Here is a 24,799-nt window from a genome sequence, read left to right on the forward strand (position 1 = left end):
TTCCAAAGGTCCTTTTCAGAAGACAGCTTTTCAACGAATCTTATTTAACACAAAGTGTAGAAATTTGTTAGTTTACTAACTCTACTTTTGTCATACACTGGCAATCTCTTTACTATCTAGAGACTAGATGTTATAAAACTGGGACCCATTTGTCCAGTATATACATAATATATACAGTAAAGTTAAATGAAATGCATATAACATATAGAGCAATGGGTAAGTTGAAATGTTCTAGTACATACTGGCAAAACATCTTCTGCCATCTTCCCTCCCACCTCCCTCGACCCAATGAACAAGCAGAGAGTACACTGTTCAGAGGGGAGGTTTAACAATTCCATTTCTGAAGACAGTATTTCCCATCAGTTTTTAAAAGATATTTACAAGAAGCATTATTCTACTGCTTCTACTTTTAAATACATAAAGCACTTCTAAATATCTAGAAAGACTAGATATTTCAAATAAGATCTTACTTGTGCACTATGTACATAGCACTGTTAAATAAAATTGCACATGTGTAACAATGGTTATAATCTGAGGTATCTTCTAAATATGACCATTTTGGCCTGAACTATTCTCTCCCTCACTTCCTTCTCTCCACCACCAATCCGGTGGACAAGTACAGGCATGTGTAATCTTAGAGGTGGTTGAGCAAATTCATATCCAAAAGTCATTTACACAAGATAAGCTTCCCTATGAATTTCAACACAAATTGTACAAAATGTGCTAATTGTACTACTTTGTCATACACTAGCAACCCCTTTAACATCTAGAGACTAGATGTTGCAAAATTAGGACTCATTTGTCCATTATATACACTATATACACAGCAAAACAAAATACACATAACATACAAAAAATGGTTTTGTCTGAAAATGTCCAGGTACAAACACATTAGCATATTACCTTTTGCAATTCTTTCCCTCTCATCTCCTCCAAACCACTGAACAAGTTAGACAGTAGTATACTGCTCACAGAGGTGATTTAACATTTAACATTCCCCAAGATAGTACTTCCTATGAATTTTAGCAAAAATATATTTACAGAGAGATATTTTACTACCTCTACATTTACCATACATTGGGCACTTCTAAACATATAGCTGGACTAGATGTTTCAAATAAGGACTTAATTTGTCCACTATATACAGAGAAGTCTTGAATAAACTACACACATGTGACAGTTATAATCTGAAAGTGTCTTTAACATGTGTGCATTCTAGCCTAAGACCAACCCCCTTCCCTTCTCTCCCATCTCCACCAACCCAGAGAGCTATACTGCCCAAGTTTTCAGAAGACAATCTTTCCCAGAAATTTTAACACAAAATGTACTATTTACTAACTCTATTTTTGTCATATTCTGGCAACCTTTATAACATCTAGAAAGACTAGATGTTGTAAATTAGGACTCATTTGTCCATCATATACACTTCATACACAGCAAAGTGAAACAAAATGCATGAACATAAAAAAGACAGTAGTTAATCTTGCCTCACTATAAATACACTGGCACAGGTCTTTGCACTTCTTTCTCCTCCACCCGACCTTGAACCAGAGCACAAACGCAATGCATACTGTTCAAAGAGGTGGTTTGGGGCTTCCCTGGTGGCACAGCGGTTGGGCGTCCACCTGCCGATGCAGGGGACGCGGGTTCGTGCCCCGGTCCGCGAAGATCCCACATGCCGCGGAGCGGCTCGGCCCCTGAGCCGTGGCCGCTGAGCCTGCGCGTCCCGAGCCTGTGCTCCGCAACGGGAGAGGCCACAACAGTGAGAGGCCCGTGTACCGCAAAAAAAAAAAAAAACCAAAAAAAGAGGTGGTTTGGCCAAGCTTGCCCCCCCCCTCCAAATAAAGAACAATATTTCATATGAATTTTAACAAAAATATATTTACAAAATGTCTTTTTATTACCTCTACTTTTAATATATATCAGACACTTCAGAACATCCAGAATGATTAGATATTTCAAAAAAGTACTTATTGTCAACTGTATATACAGTGGTGAGGAATAAAATACACACACAAAAAATGGTTATAGCATGGAAATGTCTTATAAGTATGACCATTCTGGCACAGAACTTTCTTTTCTTCCTCCTCAAGGTTTTCCATTCCATGTCCTTTAACCCACTGAACAAATGTGGACCTCTGTGGCTCCTTTCTATTGTTTTCTTCATCTCTATTTCATTTATTTCTGCTCTGATCTTTACGATTTCTTTCCTTATACTAACCTTGGGTTTTGTTTGTTCTTCTTTCTCTAGTTGCTTTAGGTGTAAGGTTAGGTTGTTTGAGATTTTTCTTGTTTCCTGAGATAGTATTGTATTGCTATAAACTTCCCTCTTAGAACTGCTTTTGCTCAGTCCCAAAGGTTTTGAGTCATCATGTTTTTGCTGTCATTTGTCTCTAGGTATTCTTTGAATTCCTCTTCACTTTCTCCAGTGACCCATTGGTTGTTTAGTAACATATTGTTTAGCCTCCAAGTGTTTGTGTTTTCTACAGTTTTTTGCCATAAGTGATTTCTAATCTCATAGCGTTTTGGTCAGAAAAGATGCTTGCTCTGATTTCAGTTTTCTTAAATTTAATGAGGCTTGATTTGTGGCCCCAGATGTGATGTATCCTGGAGAATGTTTCTTGTACACTTGAAAAGAAAGTGTATTCTGCTGCACTGGGAGGGAATGTTCTCTAAATATCATTTAAGTCCATCTCGTCTAATATGTCATTTAAGGTTGTGTTTCCATATTGATTTTCTGTCTGGATAATCTGTCCATTGATGACAGAGGGGTATTAAAGTCCCCCACTATTATTGTGTTACTGTCAATTTCTTTTTTTTATGGCTGTTAGCATTTGCCTTATATATTGAGGTGCTCCTTTGTTGGGTGCATATATATTTGCTATTGTTATATCTTCTTATTGGATTGATCCCTATATCATTATGTAGTGTCCTTCTTTTTCTCTTGTAACAGTCTTTATTTTAAATGGTTTTTGTTTGTTTGTTTTTGTGGTACGCAGGCCTTTCACTGTTATGGCCTCTCCCGTTGCAGAGCACAGGCTCTGGACGCGTGGGCTCAGCGGCCATGGCTCAAAGGCCCAGCTGCTCCACGGCATGTGGGATCTTCCCAGACCGGGGCACGAACCCATGTTCCCTGCATTGGCAGGTGGACTCTCAACCACTGCGCCACCAGGGAAGCCCCAGTCTTTATTTTAAAGTCTATTTTGTCTGATATGCTTATCGCTACTCCAACTTTCTTGTGATTTACATTTGCATGGAATACTTTTTTGCATCCCCTCACTTTCAGTTTGTATGTGTCCCTAAATCTGAAGTGGGTCTCTTGTAGACAGCATATATACGGGTCTTGTTTTTGCATCCGTTCAGCCAGTCTCTATCTTTTGGTTGGAGCGTTTAATCCATTGGCGTTTAAGGTAGTTATTGATTTGTTTGTTCCTATTGACATTTTCTGAATATTTTTGGATTTGTTTTTGTAGGTCTTTTTTCTTCTCTTTCTGTTTTGTTCTCTTGAGGTTTGATGACTATCTTTAGTGTTATGTTTGGGTTGCTTTTTCTTTTTGTGTGTGTGTCGTAGTTTTTTGGTTTGAAGTTCCCATGTGGTTTTGATATAGTAGTCTATATAAGATTGTTTCAAGTTGCTGGTCTCTGAATTTCAAATGCAATCCCCTTTTCCTGCATTTGTACTCTCCTCTTCTAATGGCTGCTGGTTTTGATATCATATTTGTGTGTGGATGATTTTCTACTTTTACTGTATCCTTCCCTTTACTGGTGAGGTTTCCCATTTGTGATTTCTTATTTCTAGTTGTGGCCTCTTTTTTTTTCCTTCCCCTGCCTAGAGAAGTTCCTTTAGCATTTGTTGTAAAACTGGTCTGGTGATGCTAAATTCTTGTAGCTTTTACTTGTCTGTAAAGCTTTTGATTTCTCCATCAGAGCCTTGGTGGGTCAAGTATTCTTGGCTTTAGGTTTCTCTTTTTCATCACTTCAAATATATTGTGTCACTCCCTTCTGGCCTGCAGAGTTTCTGCTAAGAAATCAGCTGATAACCTTGTGGGGATGCCCTTTTATGTTATTTGATGCTTTTCCCTTTTTGCTTTTAAGGTTTTTTTCTTTGTATTTAATTTTTGTTAGTTTGATTAATATGTGTCTCAGCATGTTCCTCCTTGTGTTTATCCCAGATGGGACTCTGCACTTCCTGGACTTGGGTGACTGTTTCCTTTCCCATGTTAGGGAAGTTTTCAGCTGTTATCTCTTCAAATATTTTCTCAGGCCATTTCTCTTCCTATTCTTCTTCTGGGACCCCATAATGCAATTGTTGGTGCATTTAATATTGCCCCAGAGGTCTCTGAGACTGTCCTCATTTCTTTTCATTCTTTTTTGCTTTATTCTGCTCTGTGGAAGTGATTTCCACCACTCTGTTTTCCAGCTCAGTTATTCATTCTCCCACCTCAGTTATTCTGCTATTGATTCCTTTTAGTATAGTTTTCATTTCAGTTATTGTGTTGTTCATCTCTATTTGTTTGTTCTTTAAGTATTCTAGTTCTTTAACATTTCTTGTATCTTCTCAGTCTGTGCCTCCATTCTTTTTCCGAGATTTTGGACCATCTTTACTATCATTACTCTACATTCTTTTTCAGGTAGATTGTCTATCTCCTTTTCATTTAGTTCTTCTTTGGGTTTTTAGGTTGTTCCTTTGTCTGCAATATATTTCTCTGTCCTCTCATTTTGTCTAAATTTCTGTGCTTGTGGTCTCCTTTCTGCAGGCTTCAGGATAGTCGTTCCTCTCGCTTCTGGTGTCTGACCCCTGGTGGGTGAGGTTGGTCCAGGGGCTTGTGCAGGCTTCCTCATTGGAGAGACTGGTGCCTGCTGCCTGGAGGGTGGAGCTGGGTCTGGTTCTTCTGGTGGGCAGGGCCATGTCAAAGTGTTGGTTTTGAGATGGTTGTGAGCTCAGTACAACTTTAGACAGCCTGTCTACTGATGGGTGGAGCTGTGCTCCTGTCTTGCTGGTTGTTTGACCTGAGGCTTTCTAGCACTGGAGCCTTCAGGCTGTTGGGTGGGGTCGGGTCTTGGTGCCGAAATGGGGACCTCCAGGAGTGCTCACGCTGATCACTATTCCCTGGGGCCTCCACTGCCAGTGTCCTTGCCCCCACAGTGAGCTACAGTCGATCCCCGCCTCCCCAGGAGACCCTCCAAGACCCCTAGATAGGTCTGCCAGGTTCCTTTGGAGGTACTGCTTTGTGCCGTGTCCCAGTGCACATGAGGCCTAGTGTGCACGGCCTCCAAGAGTGGAGTCTGTTTCCCCCAGCCCTGTGGAGCTCCTGCACTCAAGCCCTGCTGGCCTTCAAGGCTAAATGCTCTAGGGGTTTTTCCTCCCAGTGTCAAACCCTCAGACTGTCTTGGAGGGCTATTTTTTTTAATTTAATTATTTTATGTATTTATTTTTGGCTGCCCTGGGTCTTCATTGCTGCACGCGGGCTTCCTCTAGTTGTGGCGAGTGGGGGCTACTCTCCATTGCAGTGTGTGGGCTTCTCATTGCAGTGGCTTTTCTTGTTGCGGAGCACGGGCTCTAGGCACATGGGCTTCAGTAGTTGTTGCACACAGGCTCAATAGTTGTGGCTCACAGGCTCTAGAGCGCAGGCTCAGTAGTTGTGGCACACAGGCTTAGTTGCTCCGCAGCATGTGGGATCTACCTGGACCAGGGCTTGAACACGTGTCCCCTGCATTGGCAGGTGGTTTCTTAACCACTATGCCAACAGGGAAGCCCTGCAGGGCTATTTTTCTGTGGGAAAGTCCGTGTAGCCTGCATGGGTTTAACATTTTTTGGTCCAAGGGCTGTTTTCAGTATGGGTGTCTGCCATCTTTTTCTTCAGCTTATGCTTATCACCTTGGTAAGAGGTGTGACTGATGTTTTAGTGACCAGATCCTGCACTGGGTATTGAGCAGGGCCTCCTCTTTGCTCTGTGGTTGTCAGTGCCCTGTCGGGGGTGGGGTCTGCTCCCTAGTTGTTGTTGAAGAGGCTCCCAGTCTCTTTTTTTTTTTTTTTGTGGTACGCGGGCCTCTCACTGTTGTGGCCTCTCCCGTTGCGGAGCACAGGCTCCGGATGCGCAGGCTCAGTGGCCATGGCTCATGGGCCCAGCCGCTCCGCGGCATGTGGGATCTTCCCGGACTGGGGCACAAACCCGTGTCCCCTGCATCGGCAGGCGGACTCTCAACCACTGCGCCACCAGGGAAGCCCCCCAGTCTGTTTCTCAGCTGTGTTTCTGATCTGTGGTGCAAGGTAGGCTGTATTGGAGCACTCCCACTGGGAGAGAAGCCACTGAGTACACCTCCTCTGCACGTGTTTACTTCTGAGTGTGCTCTGCTGCATCACCTTTCACCCGTTGTCCGAGCTCACAAACTCCAATCTCGTTGGCACTGCTTTCAGCCCCCCCTTAACCGTGGGTACACCAGCAATTGGCCCTCGTTTCTCTCAGGCATTGTTTTCACCAGGCCACCAGCATAGATCCACTGAGGTCAGTTCCCAGGACTGCAGTAATCATGCATCTGGAACCACTGTGGGCGCTGTGGAGGCAATGCATACTCTGGCCTGGCCTATCTCCCACATGTACTTGCTCACAAAGTCCACAGCTGCAGGAACACTTATTGTCCCTTCAGATGTTCCTGAGGTGCTGAGTTTATAAAGCCAGTTGTGAGGGTGTAATTCTGTGGTTCACACAGTGGGAGGAGAGATTTCAGCTCTTCTTTCTTAGTTGCATGGGTCCTGGGGCTCTGCTGTGGTTTCAGCCCCACCTCTGCACGTGGGCTACCCACAGGCATCTGCTCCTGGGGCTGCCCTGGAGCACATGAAGCCCTCCCAGGTGGGAGGGGGCTGAGGCAGCAACCAGGGGTGCATGAGCCTGCCCAGGCAGGAGGGGGTAGAGGTGGCCACTAACTGCCATGTGTGCCCGCCCAGGCGAGAGGGGCTGGAGGCGGCCACCAGGGGCACATAAGCCCGCTCTGGCAGGAGCCCCTCCTAGTGGCATCCCCTGGGCTTTTTCCCTGAGCATTCCCAGTTATGGAGCTCCTCACTCCCACCCCTTCACGTTGTCTCCTTGCAGCCAATAGCAGTCCTCTTTTCAGATCTGTTCTCCAAGCACCCTGTTCCAGCACCCAGCCCCCGTTGTACTGGTGGACGCACCTCAGCCTGGGGTGCACAGGGCTGTGGCATGGACCACCTTTATGGGTCTCACTCTGTCCGACCTGCCACAGATTGCTGCTCTCTCTTCCAAGCCCCTGAAGCTCCCCTTTTGTCCCAACTGATCTCGCCACTGGTGAGGGGGCTCTCGGGTGTGGCAACCTCTCCTCTCCTTTAGCTCCACAACAGAGGTGCAGTCCATCCTGTTTCTGGGCTTTTTTTTTTCCTTTGGTCCTATGTGGTTACATGGGGTTCTTTCTTGTCCTTTTAGGTGTCTGAGGACCTCTGCTAGTGTTCAGCAGGTGCTCTGTGAGAACTGTTCCATTGGCAGATGTGGTCTTGATGCGTTTTTGGGGGGAGGTGAACTCCATGTCCTCCTCCTCCATCATCTTGACTCCTACCATATTTAATACAGTTGACTTAAAGCCTTTGTTTAGGAAGTTCAATGTCTGGTCTTCTCAGGGACATTTCTGTCAATTTATATTTTTCCTTTGGGCCATACTTTTTTGTTTCTTTGTTTTTTTGCTTCTTTGTGTGCTTTGTGATTTTGTTGTTGAAACTGGACATTTGTGTATCATAATGTTGTAATTTTAGAAATTACTTTCTTGCTCTTCTCCAAATTTTGCTGTTCTTGATTGTTGAAGACTACAGTTATCCAAATGACTTTTCCAAACTGCTTTTGTTTGTTTGCAAAGTCTGTATTTCTTATCTGTGGTCACTGAATTCTCTATTCCTTTAGCTTGTGTTCAGTTAGTGTTTTGAACATCCATCATCTCATATAGGTACAACACTAAAGAAATAGAAAAAAAAATTTTTTTCCTTGTGATGAGAATGCTTAGGAGTTACTACTCTCTTAACTTTCATTTATAACATACAGCAGTGTTATCTTTATCATGTTGTACATTACATCCCTAGCACTTACCTTATAACTGAAAGTTTGTATGTTTTGTCTACCTTCATCTAATTCCCCTTCCCCCTCCTTCCCACGTCTAGTAGCCACAAATCTGGTCTCTTTTTCTCTGAGTTGGTCTGTTTGCTTTTGAAGTATAATTGACTTACAGCACTATTTTAGTTCCTTGTATACAACATAGTGATTCTACATTTCTATAAGTTTCAAAATGATCATCAGTAATATGTCATTTGTTACTATATGAAGATATTATATAATTATGTTTTCCACACTCTACATTTTCTACCTGTGACTCTTTTGTTAAGTGAAAGTTTGCACCTCTTAGTCTCCCTCACCTATTTCTCTCCTTCCCCTACTTGTTTCCCCTATTTGTTCTCTTTATCTATGACTCTGTTTCTGTTTGGTTATATTTATTCATTTGTTTTGTTTCTTGGATTCCAGATATAAGTGAAATCATGCAGTATTTGTCTTTCTCTGTCTGACTTATTTCACTTAGCACAGTACCCTGTAGGTACACCCATGTTGTCGCAAATGGCAAGACTTCATTCTTTTTACGGCTGAGTAATATTCCATTGTGTACATGTGTGTCTGTGTGTATGTATACACACACATACATACCACATTTTCATTATACATTCTTCTGTTGATGAACACTTAAGTAGCTTCCACATCTTGCCTGTTGTAAATGATGCTGCAGTGAACATGTGGGGGGTGTGAGCGAATATCTTTTCAAAATAGCATTTTTATTTTCTTCAGATAAACAGCCAGTAATAGCCAGAAATGGAGTTGCTGGGTTGTATGGTAGCTCTGTTTTTAGTTTTTTGAGGACTCTCCATTACTGTTTTCTATAGTGGCTTTACCAGTTTACATTCCCACCAACAGCGTGTAAGCGTTCCCTTTTCTTCATATCCTCACCAACACTTGTTATTTTTCTTTTCGGTAATGGCCATTCTGACAGATGTGAGGTGATATCTCATTGTGGTTTTGATTTGCATTTCCCTGATGATCAGTGATGTTGAGCATCTTTTTATGTGTCTATTGGTCATCTGTATATCTTCTTTAGATCAATGTCTGTTCAGTTCCTTGCCTGGGTTTAATCAGATTGTTTTTCTGATGTCAAGTTGTATGAGTTCTTTGTATATTTTGGATGTTAACCCCTTGTTGGAGATAACCATTTGCAAATGTCTTCTCCCATTCATTAGGCGGCCTTTTCATTTTGTTGATAGTTTCCTTCATTGTACAAAGCTTGTTAGTCTGACGTAGTCCCACTGGGTAGTTTTTGCTTTTGTTTCCCTTGCCTGAGCAGAATATCCAAACCATTGCTAAGATTGATGTCAGAGAGCCTATTTATTTTTGAATTTTATTTATTTTTTTATACAGCAGGTTCTTAATAGTTATCCATTTTATACATATTAATGTATACATGTCAATCCCAATCTCCCAATTAATCACACCACCACCACCCCCTGCCACTTTCCCCCCTTGGTGTCCACACATTTGTTCAGAGAGCCTATTTTTTGTTTGTTTGTTTTTGCCACACAGCACAGCTTACAGGATGTTAGTTCCCTGACCAGGGATTGAACTCATGGCCCCTGCAATGGAAATGCAGAGTCCTAACCACTGTACTGCCAGGGGAATACGCTGTGTATGTTTTCTTTTTTTTTAAAATTAATTTTATTTATTTATTTTTGGCTGATTGGGTCTTCATTGCTGCGTGCGGACTTTCTCTAGTTGCGTTGAGCAGGGGCTACTCTTTGTTGCAGTGTGAGGGCTTCTTGTTGTGGTGGCTTCTATTGTTGTGGAGCATGGGCTCTAGGTGCACAGGCTTTAGTAGTTGTGGCTCGCAGGCTGTAGAGCACAGTCTCAGTAGTTGTGGCACGTGGGCCTAGTTGCTCCAAGGCATGTGGGATCTTCCCGGACCAGGGCTTGAACCAGCAAGTCCCCCCTGCATATGTTTTCTTATAGAAGTTTTATGGTTTCAGGTCTTACATTTAAGTTTTTAATTCATTTTATTTTTTATGGTGTGAGAAAGTAGTCCAGTTTTCCCAGCAAGAAGCTGTCTTTTCCCCATTGTATATTCTCACCTCCTTTGTGGTAGATCATCTCATACACTTTAAATTGTCTCTAGATTACTTATAATACCTAATACAATGTAAATGCCATGTAAATAGTTGTAAATACAATGTAAATTCTATATAAATAATTGCTGTTATGTGGCAAATTCAATTTTGCTTTTTGGAACTTTCTGGAGTTTTTCTTCCCCCAAATATTTTAATTCTGTGGTTGGTTGAATCTGTGGATGTGGAACCTGTGCATATGGAGGGCCAACTGTATATAGATATGTTTAAAAAAAAAAAGTGTCCTGACTTTATAGAATGGCTGCACTTCAGCTTTGGTTTTCATTAACTGCTGGATCTCCACAGAGTGGAGGTCCACCAATGTGCCCTAGGAGTCAGTTACTTTGTCAGTGATTTACTTTACTAGTCATTCATCTTAGCACCTATGCTGACCGCTGGCCCTGGTTGGAGGGCTTAGAGATTGGTAGTCTTTGGCTGTGGCTGGAAGCCGCTGCTTCTGCCCACTTCTGTGCTTGTATAAATTGTAGGTACCATGCTTCTAGTTTCTTTTGTCTGATACTATCCACTTATATCATCCAGAAGTTGCACAAAATTGTCTTTCTGGTGTATTCTGTTATTGGCACATTTGTTTGTTTTACTTTTGTTTTATTGTTTCTTCCACTTATATTGTTGGAGGCATCAGAGATAGATGTGTGTTTTAAGTCCACCATCTTTAATTGGAAGTGTCAGTTATTTGTGAAACTGTGTTATTTCCCACTATTCTCTTGTCATCTGGTTCTGTTCTTACATTTCAGAAAATTTCTTCTCAGCCTTCAAAGCCTATTTTTCTTTTTTCTGCCAGCCTCTCAAATATTGGTGATCCCTTAAATTCTGTGCTGGTATTTTTTCTTTCCTCAATTTGTCTCCTCTGTGACCATCTGATTCACTCTGGTGACTCCAGTGACAGAGTTGCAATTTTCACCCAAATCCTTATTTTCATACTACACTTCTAAATTCCAGATTCATCTATCCAAACTTCCAGTTGATATTTCTACTTCCATGTTCTGAAGATATCTGGCATACTGTATGTCTAGCGTCTGTTTCATTGTCACTGTGCATCTACCCTGCTCTTCCTCCTGTTTCCCCAAACTTGACAAGAGGTTTCCAGAACCTCCAAGGCAGATCATGCAGACCCTCTGGGAGTAACTCTTCCTCTCTTCCTTTGCTCAGCAAGTTCCCTGTTTAGCATCTCTGCTAATAATATAGGCGACTCCCCTCTTAATAGAGGCGATCCAGCACAGATATTTACAGCGTTGGGATTACAGCATGTGAATTGGCCAGTGGGCAGGTACCTTTCCAGGACATGCACAGGACTCAGATGTTGTTACAGAAAGGTCCTCCTTAGAGCCCACTGGATATCAGTATTTTCCCTCAATCAGAATCCAGAATGAAAAGTTCCCGATCAGGTGTAGACTCTGGGATTGGAGAAAGTGTACACATCTCCAGTGGAACTCGCACAGTAAATAGTGACAGATTGCAAACACTGCCCTCAAAAACATTCTCTCCTGTCTTCCTTAGCTTGGTACAGCTCTGTCTGCAACAAGACCCTGAGAAAAGGCCATCAGCAAGCAGTGTATTATCCCACGTTTTCTTCATACAGCCTTATTTTGAGTTTCTTTAGCAGATGAAGGAAGAAAGCCAGAGTTTAGCACTTACACTGTTGCCTCCTGCTTGTCACAGGCCATCCACAGCACCACCTCCAGCCTCACCTTGGACTGAGCTGGAATGGGATTTTCCTGATGACAAAGATTCAAACTGGGAATTCTAGGGCTGCCAAATCCTTTCATGTCCTATATACTTGACACTTCCTCCCTGCTGCTTTTTCTTCTGTATTGCTAGGTACAAATACTAGAATTATACTTGAAAATACAGCTGAGTGCACTACAGAATCTATCATTTAGGACCACTCTGTTCAAAGGAGCATGAGTTTATAGCCCCTTTGGTTAGCTCAGAGTGCTATAACTCCAGGGAAACTTTAGAATTATTAATCTAACTACATTTAGTGTCATCTGTTCTCCAAATTTTTTTCCCAAGCTGTGACTAGCTCTTCTTTTTGATCTCTCAATATAATTTTTGAGCCAGTTAAATTTTTCAGCATTTTGTTGCCCTCAGGAGAATGAAGCCTCAGAGGACATTGCTTCCAAGTACATTTTTTACTTCCAGATTCTCTAGCCTTTTTAATCAGCTATGTTAAATCAACAGGCTAGTTTATCCTGGCATCAAACCCATTTTTCATAGAAGGGGAAATGTTTATACTTTCCCATTTTCTTCTGTTAATACTTATGGTAATATCAAACTGAGCCTCACACGTTAAATGATTCACTTGAAAAAAAAAACAACAAACCAACTTTGGGATCATTGCTTCCTCGGCAACAATTAGTTTATATAACTAGGACGGAAGTGTGTATTTCCATTTCACTATTGGCTTCATACTGTTCACAGCAATGACCTAGGGTGAGTGGAGATGGGGGAAGAGAGAGAGACTGTGCCCTAAGGGAGTGTGCAAGATAATTCTGCATACATCATATACTGTCAGTCCTTTAGGGCATGGGAAGAAAATATTAGCTTATTTATATTTTTATCTGAGAAGAACAGAATTAAGCTCTCCTCATATGTGAATTGACAGTATTTAATTTATAGATAAATATAAATAAAACTGGTGGTTCCTCAAGAATTTTATGGATTAGATGAGTGATGAAATATTTGGATATCACCAACAGAATTTAAGCCAAATATATTCCCTAGTTTCCTCCCCTGAACGTTTTGCCCCTGCCTCTGCAGCCTCTATCTCATCACAGGTTCAGACCTGCTCTCCTGTCCTGTTGTACAGTCCATTGACTTGCCACATGTTTTTTCAGGTCTTCTTAACATTTCTTGCAGTTTTGACGCATATTTGCAAAGAAACTACTATTTATATTTAAGCACTGAAAGTTTTATCTGCTCAGTGAAATCCAGGGTGCTGATACTCTCACATGAACTTGCACAGAACCCCTTTATGATCTGTCTGCATTGTACATATTTGTGATATGGGTCCTTTAAGTCCTATGGTAGGTATATCTTTATATCTTTCCTTATGAGAATAAGCTCTTTGAGGCCAGGAAGAGTATATTTTTCAACTTGGAATTCTCAAAAACTAGGACACTTATAGGCACATAAAGGCATGCAGATATTTTTCCATTAAGTAATAAATTAATCCACCAATGGTATTTCTACCATGGTTTCTTGTTTAATCACAAAGTATAACACAAAACAAGCTATATAGTAGAGGTCCTTTGTAACATGTTCTGGTCAATTTTCACCAGGATAAATGGTAAGAATTAGTCTTTAAAATTCTTTTTCCACATCACCTGACTCTGACCACTGCAGATTGAGCAGAAGTGTGTTTTTCTAGGGATCACTGTCATTCAGGGATGTGACTGTGGGCTTCACCCAGGAGGAGTGGCAGCACCTGGACCCTGCTCAGAGGACGCTGTACAGGGATGTGATGCTGGAGAACTACAGCCACCTCATCTCAGTAGGTAGGTAGCGCTTATTTCCCATGTAGACTCCCAGTATACATGTCCTTTTTTATTTACAGAAACCTGTGGAATTTTTGTAGTATATAATAATATTTAGGTTTGGGATTTACAGGTCAAGGACAATTTATCCCTTTTGGGTACCAGAAAGAATGTGTTGTCCTCTGCCCCATAACAGGATGAGATGAGCTTTTTTTTTTTTTATTGTATACTCTTTGAGAACAGTGTATCAAAGACCCTGACATTCATCCAATTTGTCTCATGTCATATAATTCTGATTCACAGGGTTTTGCATCCCTAAACCAGAAGTGATCCTCAAGTTGGAGCAAGGAGAGGAGCCATGGATATTGGAGGAAGAGTCCCCAAGCCAGAGTGTCCCAGGTGAGTCCGGGAGTATGAGCCAGACGGAGTTTAGGAGGAAACCAGATCACAAAGGGGTAGTTCAGAGATTAAGGCCATTGAAATGGTCTTCAGGAATCATGTTTTAGTGGCTCTGGACCTTTGGAAGTAGCATGTTAACATGACTCAAATATCCAGTGTCATTGAATCGTGCAGTGTCTCCCCAGTGTCACTCTTATACACAAATGGTATCCTTTTTTTTAACAGATGTTTAAGTGTTCAAGTAAATAAAGTTTTGTATATGCATATACCCATATAGCCATTGTCAAGGTGAACATATGGAACATTTTTTTAGCACCCCAGAAGGCTCCCTGGTGTCCTCCTCCCAGTAAATAACATCTCCCCCTTCTATTATCATAGATCAAGTTTGCCTGTTTTCCACTTCAGGTAACTGTAGTCATACAGTAGGTACTATGTATATATGTGCACTATGTATATACATACACATAATATGTAAATGTGTATATATACTATGTGTGTGTGTGTGTGTGTGTGTAGTGTCTGCCGCCTTTGGATCAGTACTATGTCTGTGAGATATATATGTCATATACATTAGTAGTTTGTTTATTGCTTTATATTGCTGTGCAGCGTTCCATCGTGACTATCCCAGAATTTATCTGTCCATTCTATTATTGAAATATAATTAGGGTACATATTTGAAACATACTTGTTTTAAAATACATTTATTTTGCATTTGGGGGTATTTGAAAAATGGTGTTATATTTTTTAATTGAAGTATAGTTGATTTACAATATTACATTAGTTTCAGGTATACAACAGTGATTCAGTATTTTTGCAGATTATACTCCATTATAAGTTATTACAAGATAATGGCTATAATTCCCTGTGCTGTACAATATATCCTTGTTGCATATCTATTTTATACATAGTAGTTTGTATCTGTTAAACCAAACACCTAATTTGTCCCTCCACCTTCAGTCTCCCCTTCAGTAACCCCTTCAGTAACCATGTTTTTTTTCTGTATCTGTGAGTCTGTTTCTGTTTTGCATATACATTCATTTGCACTATCTTTTTAGATTCTATATGTAATTGATATCATACAGTATTTGTCTTTTTCTGGCTTATTTCACTAAGTATGATATCCTCTAGGTCCATCCACATTCCTGCAAATGACAGAATTTACTTTTTTTTTATGACTGAGTACTCTTCTGTTGTATGTGTGTATATATATGTGTGTGTGTGCATGTGTGTGTGTATATATAATTTTCTTTATCCAGTTGTCTGTCAATGGGCACCTATGTTGCTTCCGTGTCTTGGCTATTGTAAATGCTGCTGTGAACATTGGGGTGCATGTATCCTTTAAAATTAGTGTTTTCATTTTCTCCGGATATATACCCAGGAGCATTATCTGCAAATAGTGACAGTTATACCTCTTCCCTTCCAATTTGGATACCTTTTATTTTTTCTTTGTGTCTGTGATTGCTGTGGATAGGACTTCTGATACCGTGTTTAAATAGAAGTGGCAATGGTCTGCATCTTTGTCTTGTTCCTGGAAATAACAGGAAGGCTTTCAGCTTTTCACCATTGAGTATGATGTTGGCTATGGGTTTGCCATAAATGGCCTTTATTATGTTGAGATATGCTCCCTCTATACCCACTGTGATGAGAGTTTTTATCGTGAAAGAATGTTGAATTTGGTCAAATGCTTTTTCTGTGTCTAGAAAAAGCATTTTTTCTTTCATTAATGTGGTGTGTCACATTGATTTGCGGATATTGATCCATCCTTGCATCCCTTGAATAAATCTACCCACTTGATCATGGCATATGATCCTTTTTATATAATGTTGAATTTGGTTTGCTAATGTTTTATTGAGGATTTCTGTATCTATTTTCCTCAGAGATATTGGTCTGTACTTGTGTCTGGTTTTGGTATCAGGGTAATTGTCACCTTGTAGACTGAATTTGGGAGTGTTCCATTCTCTTCAGTTTTTTCAAATAGTTTGAGAAGGGTAGGTATTAGTAGTTTGTTATGTGTTTGGTAGAATTCCCCTGTGAGCCACCCAGTCCTGGACCTTTGTTTGCTGGGAGTTTTATTAGAAAAACAAACTATTGTGGGTTTTTGATTTGTAGTTACCATGTGGTTCATATATGTTGACCTAGAACTGTATTTATTTTAAACTTATAGTCATTTAAATTCAGGCACATTCTAGAAGATCTACATTCCCCCACGTTTTGGTTTTTAACATATTTTACATCTTCATGTCTATCTCTTAACTGTTTATTGTAGTTAGTTTATTTTACAAATGTTGTCTTTTAACTTTCACAGTAGCTTATTTTACTACATTTTTGCCTTTTCTGGTGGGATTTTCTCCATTCTATAGTTTCTTATTTCTTGTTGTACCTTCCTCCCACCTTTTTTCACTTAAGGAAGATCCTTTAACACTTCTTATAAGGTCAGTTTAGTATTGATGACTGTTATAGTTTTTGCTTGTCTGAGAAGTTCTTTATCTCTTCTTCAATTCTGAATGATAATCTTGCTGGGTGGAGTATCCTATGTTGGAAGGTTTTCCCTTTTAACACTTTAAATATCTCATGCCACTCCCTTCTGGCCTGAAAAATTTCTGCAGACAAATCAGCTGATACCTTTATTGGGGTTTCTTATACGTGACTCTTTCTTGCTGCCTTTAGAATTCTCTTTATCTTTAATGTTTGCCATTTTAATTATGATATGTCTTGGTGTAAGTCTCTGGGTTTTTCTTGTTTGGGACCCTGTGTGCTTCCTGGACCTGAATATTCTTTAGGTTCAGGGTTTTGAGCCATAATTTCATCAAATATGTTTTCTACCTGTTTTTTATTTCTTCTCCTTCTGGTACCCCTATAATGAGAGCATTAGTATGCTTGATGTTGTCCCAGTGGTCCTTTATAAACTATCCTTCTTTTTTTAAGTTTTTCTTTTTGCTAATCTGATTAGATTTCCATTATTTTATCTTCCAGATCACTTCTGCATCCTTCTCTATCACCTATTCTGCTGTTAATTCCATCTAGTGTATTTTTCATTTCACTAATTGTGTTTTTCACCTCCAAGTGTTTTTTTTCTGTTTTCTAGTTCCTTGTTAAAATTCTTACTGTGTTCATATATTCTTTTCACTAGTTCAGTTATCATGCTTATTACTAATGCTTTACTATCTTTAGTAAATTATATCTGTTTCATTAGTTGATTTTGTTAGGGTTTTCTTCTTGTTCTTTTGTTTGAAACAAATTCCTTTGTCTTCTCATTTTTCTTAACTTTCTCTGTCTTTGTGAAATTAGGGGAAACAGTTACCTATCCTGGTCTTGGAGTGGTGTCCTTGGGTGGGTCCCTATATGGTCTATTTGTGCCCAGTGGCTTTGGTGGGAGTATCTCCCCCCAGGGTATTCTGGCACCTACACCTTGCTGAGGGCTAGGGCTGGAGGTGGAGGGGCTAGAAGCCAGGTGTCAGCCAGGGCTCCTCCTATGCTCAGTGGTCGACACTGCCTACCAGGGCCAGGGCCGGTGTCAGGTCTTAAGTTAGTGGAGCAGAAGCCTGGAGGGTTGGGTCAGAGCTGGTTCCGTTCCCCAGAAGGCAGCAGTGGTTGGAGCAAGAGGGACTGGCGCGTGTGCCCAGTGCGAGCCAGAACACTGACTTGTCCTGGCCCACAAGTCAGTGTTCTAGGACACTCCTGATCTGCTGCCCCTCCCTGCACTGGTAGTGGCCCCCCCTCATACCATTCAGAGGTAGTGTCAGGTCCAACCTAGCTCCATGCCCCGAACTGCATGGGCTCCTCAGTAGCAACAGCCTTTGCCCTAGTGGGGAGCTGCACTGTGGAGCAAGAAGGGCTGGAGCGGGTGCTTTGTGTGGGCTGGGGCACGTGCTGGGTCAGTTGCAGGAACCAGCCCAAATTCTGCAGTCTCAGTCTGCTTCCTCTGCTTGTTCCCTGAGCAAGCAAGTGTGTGCACTTCAAGAGCAGAGTCCAAGTTTCTCACAGCTCCCCACACCGCAGGTCCCACTGGTCTTCATACCAGCCCAAGAGGCCTTATCTTCCTGGTGTCGGACCCCAGGGCTAGGCTGCCCAATAAGGGGTTGGAACTGCTTCCCGCCCCCCCCCCCCAGGGAGGATCTTTGAGCCTCCTCTTCTGTGTCCCCTCCTAGGGGCACAGGTCCTGAACTGATTGTTTCTCTTCCCTTCCTTCCCAAATCTATGAATCTTTTTAATAGCCTTAGTTGTGTAAGAGTCTTTCTGCCAGTCTCCACATTGTTTTCAGTGAGACCTGCTCCAAAATAGATGGTTCCTGGGGGGAGGTGAGCTAAGTGTCCTCTACTGCTGCCATCTTGATTTCCTCTTCTGTAAGTATTCTTGTGTATGTCTTTTGGAGGACCTAAAGTCTTATTTTTGTTAGCTGTAGAGCCAGAAATATACTTAGCTTTAGTAATACTTAAACTGTTTTCCAAAGTAATATTTAAACTGTTTTCCACCAGCTATGTAAGAGTTCCAGTTACATTACATCCTTCTGAGAACTTGATAGTCAGTCTAATTAATTTTATTCATTCTAGTCATTGTGGTGTGTTACTAAGTTTTAATTTCCATTTCTCTGATGACTAATGATGTTGAGCATCTTTTCATATGTTTGTTGCTTATTTGGATATCTCCTTTAGTGAAGTGATTATTCAGGTCATTTACTTTTTTTATATTACTAGGTTGTTGGTCTCTTACTGATTTAGAAATGTTTAACAATATATATATTCTGGGTATGAATCTTTTGTCAAATTTCATGTATTGAAAAGTAGCTTCTCAGTTACATCTTATCACTTTCTTAATGATATCTTCTCATAAACAGAAGCTTATTAAAAAGACTGTCCTTCCTTCCACTGAATTGTGCGTTTTTTTGCAATTCACCTTTTATTTCCTTTTTTTTTTACGACTATGTAACTAGAACCCAAGTTTGTGGATGAAGAGATAACCGTGACAGACAGGCCCCTTAGAGAATGAAGGGAGTTCAGTCAGACATCCAGAGTTAACACACTGTGTTCCCCAACGTTGGAGGTTTGCTGTAGAGCTGGGCAGTTTTAAACAGTTGACGTTTCTATGTTTGGGCAGCCTAAGAGTGCTTGTATGATAATCATATAAGATGGTGAGGTGGGCATGGGCCCCAATTACTTATTACCTCTTTTCACATGGTGGAGCTAAGTGAAACTGTTAAAAAAATATTTCTCCAGCTTTTAAAAATACACAAAGAATGATTTCCAGAATTCCCCAGGAAGTAAGAACTGTTCCTTTTGAGTTGAAGAACGTATTGTATTTTCTACTTCACTGCAGAGGTACTTCCTACTCTAAAATATCATCATCTTTTCATCCACATACAAATTGTGGAACAAAGGGGAACTGGGGCCAGGCACGGAGTATGAAGAGGAATAATTTCACATCAGGTGGGCTGGAAGCCAATAGCTGAGTTTTTTTTTAATTTTTTATTGGCGTATAGTTGATTAACAATGTTGTGTTAGTTTCAGGTATACAGCAAAGTGAATCAGTTTTAAATATATATATGTATCCATTCTTTTTCAGATTCTTTTCCCATATAGCTTATTACAGAATATTGAGTAGAGTTCCTTGTGCTGTAAGGTAGGTCCTTATTAGCTACATAGTAGTGTGTATATGTCAATCCCAATATCCTAATTTATCACTTGCCCCCATATTTCCCCTTTGGTAACCATAGGTTTGATGTCGAGATCTGTGAATCTCTTTCTGTTCTGCAAATAAGTTCATCTATTTCATTGTAAAATTAGATTCTACATATAAGTGATATCATACGATATTTGTCTTTCTCATTCTGACTTACTTGGCTTAGTATATGATAACCTCTAGGTCCATCCATGTTGCTGCAAATGGCATTATTTCATTCCTGTTTATGGCTAATATTCCATGGTATATATATGTACCACATCTTCTTTATCCATTCCTCTGTTGATGGATGTTTATGTTGCTTCCATCTGTTGGGTATTGTAAATAGTACTGCTATGAACATGGCCGGGGCAGGGTGTGTGTGTGTGTGTATCTTTTCGAAGTATGGTTTTCTCTAAGTATATGCCCAGTAGTGGGACTGCTGGGTCGTAGGGTAGTTCTATTTGTAGTTTTTTAAGGAACCTCCATACTGTTCTCCATAGTGGCTGTATCAATTTACATTCTCACCAACAGTGCAGGAGGGTTCCCTTTTCTCCACACCCTCTCCAGCATTTATTGTTTCTAGATTTTTTTGATGATGGCCACTCTGACCAGTGTGAGGTGATACCTCATTGTGGTTTTTGATTTGCATTTCTCTAATGATTAGTGATGTTAAGCATCCTTTCATGTGTTTGTTGGCAATCTGTATATCTTCTTTGGAGAGATGTCTATTTAGGTCTTCTGCCCATTTTTGGATTGGGTTGTTTTTTTGATATTGAGCTGCATGAGCTGCTTGTAAATTTTGGAGATTAATCCTTTGTCAGTTGCTTCGTTTGCAAATACTTTCTCCCATTCTGAGGGTTGTCTTTTGGTCTTGTTTACAGTCTTTTGGTCTTGTTTACAGGTTTCCTTTGCTGTGCAAAAGCTTTTAAGTTTCATTAGGTCCTGTTTATTTCTGTTACTATTTTCATTACTCTAGGAGATGTATGAAAAAAGATCTTGCTGTGATTTATGTCAGAGCATGTTCTGCCTATGTCTTCCTCTAAGAGTTTTATAGCATCCGGCCTTACATGTGAATTGCAGTTTTATCTTTGTCATCTATCAGGTGATCATATATGTATGTTTCTGGGCTTTCTTTACTGTTCCATTGACTGATTTATCCATCTTTATGACAATACCACACTGTCTTTTATTATAATATTATAAGTCTTGACATCTGGCAGAGTTAACCTTCTAGGTTTGCTGTTTTCTTCAAGATTCTTGGGTATTCTACAGCATGAATGTTGCCAAGAACATCTTTAGTCTACACAATGTATTAAAATGATATCTATGTTTTTAGACATTCTGGACAATTCTATACTGTTATAGGTCTTTTGTATTTTCATTAACAAGGTGATTCTAAAATTTAATTTCCATAAATACAGACACACCTGTTAGGACGTTATTTGGGATTGCATCACTCATTTGGGGGAGAACTGACATCTTGACCAGGGTATACCTCTACTTAGGTCTTTAAATTCTCAGTTGAGCAGTTTTGCTGATTTTTCTTTAAATATATTCCTAAATATTTTATATTATTTTTGTCTTTATACTAGCATTAAACAATTATAGAAAAAACAGTACAAATAGTATATAGAAAAACTTTGTTTGCACATTTACCTTGTATCCTGCAACCTTGCTGATGAATTCACTTTTTCTGGTAGTTGTTTTGTAGATTTGTAAAAATTTTCTATGTAAACAATTCTGTCATTTATGAATACAGACTTTTTTGCCTTTTGTACTGGCATTCCTAGCCCGTAGAGTGTCGTACAGAAGTTCTGACCTCAGGGTGATACTGTTCAGTATGTTACCATTAATTTTGATGTTAAGGATTTCTGTAAATGCCCTTTATCATTTTAAGGACGTTCTCTTCTAGTCCTCGAGTTTTTAAAAAAAAAAACATGAATTCAGTTTTGTCAAATGCTATCTATCTCTGTATGAGATAAATCATATGGCTTCTCCTACTTATTCTGTTCATACTGGTGAGTGGTCTTGATTAAACCAATCTCATATTTCTGAAATACATCATCCTTGATCAGAATGTATTCAGTTTTTATAATCACTGAGTTTTTCTGTGTGTATTCTGTAGCTATCCTTTGTTGTAATCTTTCCAGGTTTGGGGTTGGAGACTGTCCTATTTTCGTAAGATGAGTTGAGCATTGTTTCATGATGATTTTTCAAGATTGTGTTATTTATTTGCAAATTCAAAAAGCCATTTCAGTCTGAAGTTATTTTTATGGAGATTTAAAATTTCAGAGTTAAATTTTTTACCTTGATTAATATCATAAATACAATACATGTAGTTTCTGGAACAGAACACATGGTGAAATATTATTTACGTAAAACCAAATAACAACTGTGTAGTTCCAACGTACCTTAATATCTTACTCTTGGTGCAGTGAGACAGAAGCTAGGTGTCCTACACATACACACAAAGTTGGTATTGCAGGTGAAGAACACTGATAAAATGAATCTGGGCTTGCTCCTGTAGAAGGGAGAGGTAGCTGTCCCACTCTTTTAAAAGGAGAAAGAAAAACCTTTGCTCCCTTGGGGAGGATCCTGAATTCTTTCTTTAACCTTTTGGTATATAAATTTCTTCAGGGGAAAAAAAAGACCACTGTCTCCAGCTTCACACCTAGGATGTCATCAGGGCTCCCAGGTTTCAGCACCTGCACTGAAATGTAAATCTCTCTAGAGTTCTACCCTTAATAATTACTCTCCCAATCTCATTCTTTGACCTTAGGTTCCAAGTTTCATTAACATTTGCTCACAAAGGCCTAACTGTGTAGAAAAGTAACATTATTTTCCAGAGTCCCACAGTGCTACTCATTTTACTTCTCCATAGGTGACTTCTGGCCGGTTTTTCTACCTATGTGCTATTCCTCATTTTGTTTTAGCCTTTTAACAATGAAGGTCTGTGGTAGAAAGCTGGATAGTTTCCTCTTCAAATTCTTCTCTTAGCCTTTTGCCTGGCCCAGCTGTACCCAGGTGCAGCAGGGTATACTAATATTTTGCCTACACTTTGCCTTGGTCTGCAAGGAAGAAGTCTGTGGCACATTTTGCCATCCATACAACTCTGGCCAGTCAGTTGAAGCTGATTTAAATGCCTTCCAGGCTGAGGCGGGATCATGTATCATTTCAGCTAAATTTAGGAAAAAATTCCACACCTCTTTCTAGTGGAATAACAGCACTATAGGTAAAACTCCTCACAGACTGAGAGTCTGAGGTCTCTTTCTTACACTACCAGGTGTTTGCACAAATACTTGAACACTATCCCTAGGTGCAAATCACACACATATTCTGATGTAGTAGCCACAAAATAACACAAAGCTGTTTTTTAAAAATTACCCTTGTGAATGATGTCAGCATCATGGCAGTTTGAGATATTCATTTTGTCACTCCCCTTCAACCATCTGTAACTCAAGAAATCCTCTGCCCAACACACCAGGACACCAAAGAAAGAGTTCCATACATCATTACATCTACAGGTGGGTGGATGAACACAGAGGAGACAGAACCAGGGGAACAGCAAGGAGTAGATGACAGTAGATGAAAATGGGCAATTTATAGGGGATTAACAGCTGGGCTTACCCAAAGAAAAATATAGTCATTCTAGATTTGTAAAATGATGGCTAAAAAATATGTTTGTCTCAGTGATACTTTAAAAAAATATATTGTTGGGCTTCCCTGGTTGCACAGTGGTTGAGAGTCCACTTGCCGACGCAGGGGACATGGGTTCATGCCCCGATCCGGGAAGATCCTGCATGCCGCAGAGCGGCTGGGCCCATGAGCCATGGCCACAACAGTGAGAGGCCTGCGTACCACAAAAAAAAAAAAAAAAATTATATATATATACGTATATGTATATGTATGTGTGTGTGTATATATATATATATATATAGTCAGTTCTCAACGGCTTAATTTCCCAAGTATACAAACAGCTCATACAACTCAACAACAACAAGATAACCCAATCAAAAAATGGGCAGAAGACCTAAATAGACGTTGCTCCAAAGAACACAAAGATGATCATGGTCAATAGGCACATGAAAAGATGCTCAACATCACTAATTATTAGAGAAACGCAAATCAAAACTACAATGAGGTACCACCTCACACTGGTCAGAGTGGCCATCATTAAAATGTCTACAAATAACATGCTGTAGAGGGTGTGGAGAAAACGGAACCCTCCTACACTGTTGGTGGGAATGTAAATTGATACAGCCACTATGGAGAACTCTGTGGAGGTGGAGGTTCCTCAAAAAACTAAAAATAGAATTGACATATGATCCCACAATCCCACTCCTAGGCATATACCCAGACAAAACTCTAAGATACATGCACCCCAATGTTCATAGCAGCACTACTTACAATAGCCAAGACATGGAAGCAACCTAAATGTCCACTGACCGAGGAATGGATAAAGAAGATGTGGTACATATATACAATGGAATCTTACTCAGCTATAAAAAAAAGAATGAAATAATACCATTTGCAACAACATGGATGGACCTAGAGATTATCATACTAAGTGAAATAATTCAGAAGGAGAAAGACATATACCACATCACTTATATGTGGAATATAAAATATGACACAAACGAACTTACATATGAAACAGAAATAGACTCACGGATATAGAGTACAGACTGGTGGTTGCCAAGGGGGAGGGATGGAGTGGGTGTTTGGGATTAGCAGATGTAAACTAGGATATATAAGAGTGGATAAACAACAAGGTCCTCCTGTACAGCACAGGGAACTAGATTTAATATCCTGTAATTAACTATAATGGAAATGAATATGTATATATATATATATATATATATATATATATATATATATATATATATATATATATATATATAAATAACTGAGTCACTTTTCTGTATACCAGAAACTAACAACATTGTAAATCAACTATACTTCAATAAAGTAAATTTTTAAATATATACTGTCAGTTTTGGGACATTAAACTCAAGGATATAGAATACTGTAGATAGTAGAGGAGTAAAAA

At 39.9% G+C, this 24,799-nt stretch overlaps 1 protein-coding gene across 1 annotated transcript in view; it reads left to right on the top strand.

Annotated features, from left to right (window-relative positions):
• Nucleotides 1–24,799, top strand: part of LOC309834703 (uncharacterized protein) — a gene marked incomplete at its 3' end in the record, with an annotated part of 92,672 nt that overhangs the window by 22,477 nt on the left and 45,396 nt on the right. Inside the window, exons 3-4 of the mRNA XM_082673729.1 lie at nucleotides 13,587–13,713; nucleotides 13,996–14,091. Coding sequence (XP_082529855.1) covers nucleotides 13,587–13,713; nucleotides 13,996–14,091 — 223 coding nt within the window. The remainder of the gene's footprint in view (nucleotides 1–13,586; nucleotides 13,714–13,995; nucleotides 14,092–24,799) is intronic.

Source organism: Grampus griseus (genome assembly GCF_964374135.1).
Source record: "Grampus griseus genome assembly, chromosome: 16".
In the NCBI taxonomy this organism is placed as follows: Eukaryota; Metazoa; Chordata; class Mammalia; order Artiodactyla; family Delphinidae; genus Grampus; species Grampus griseus.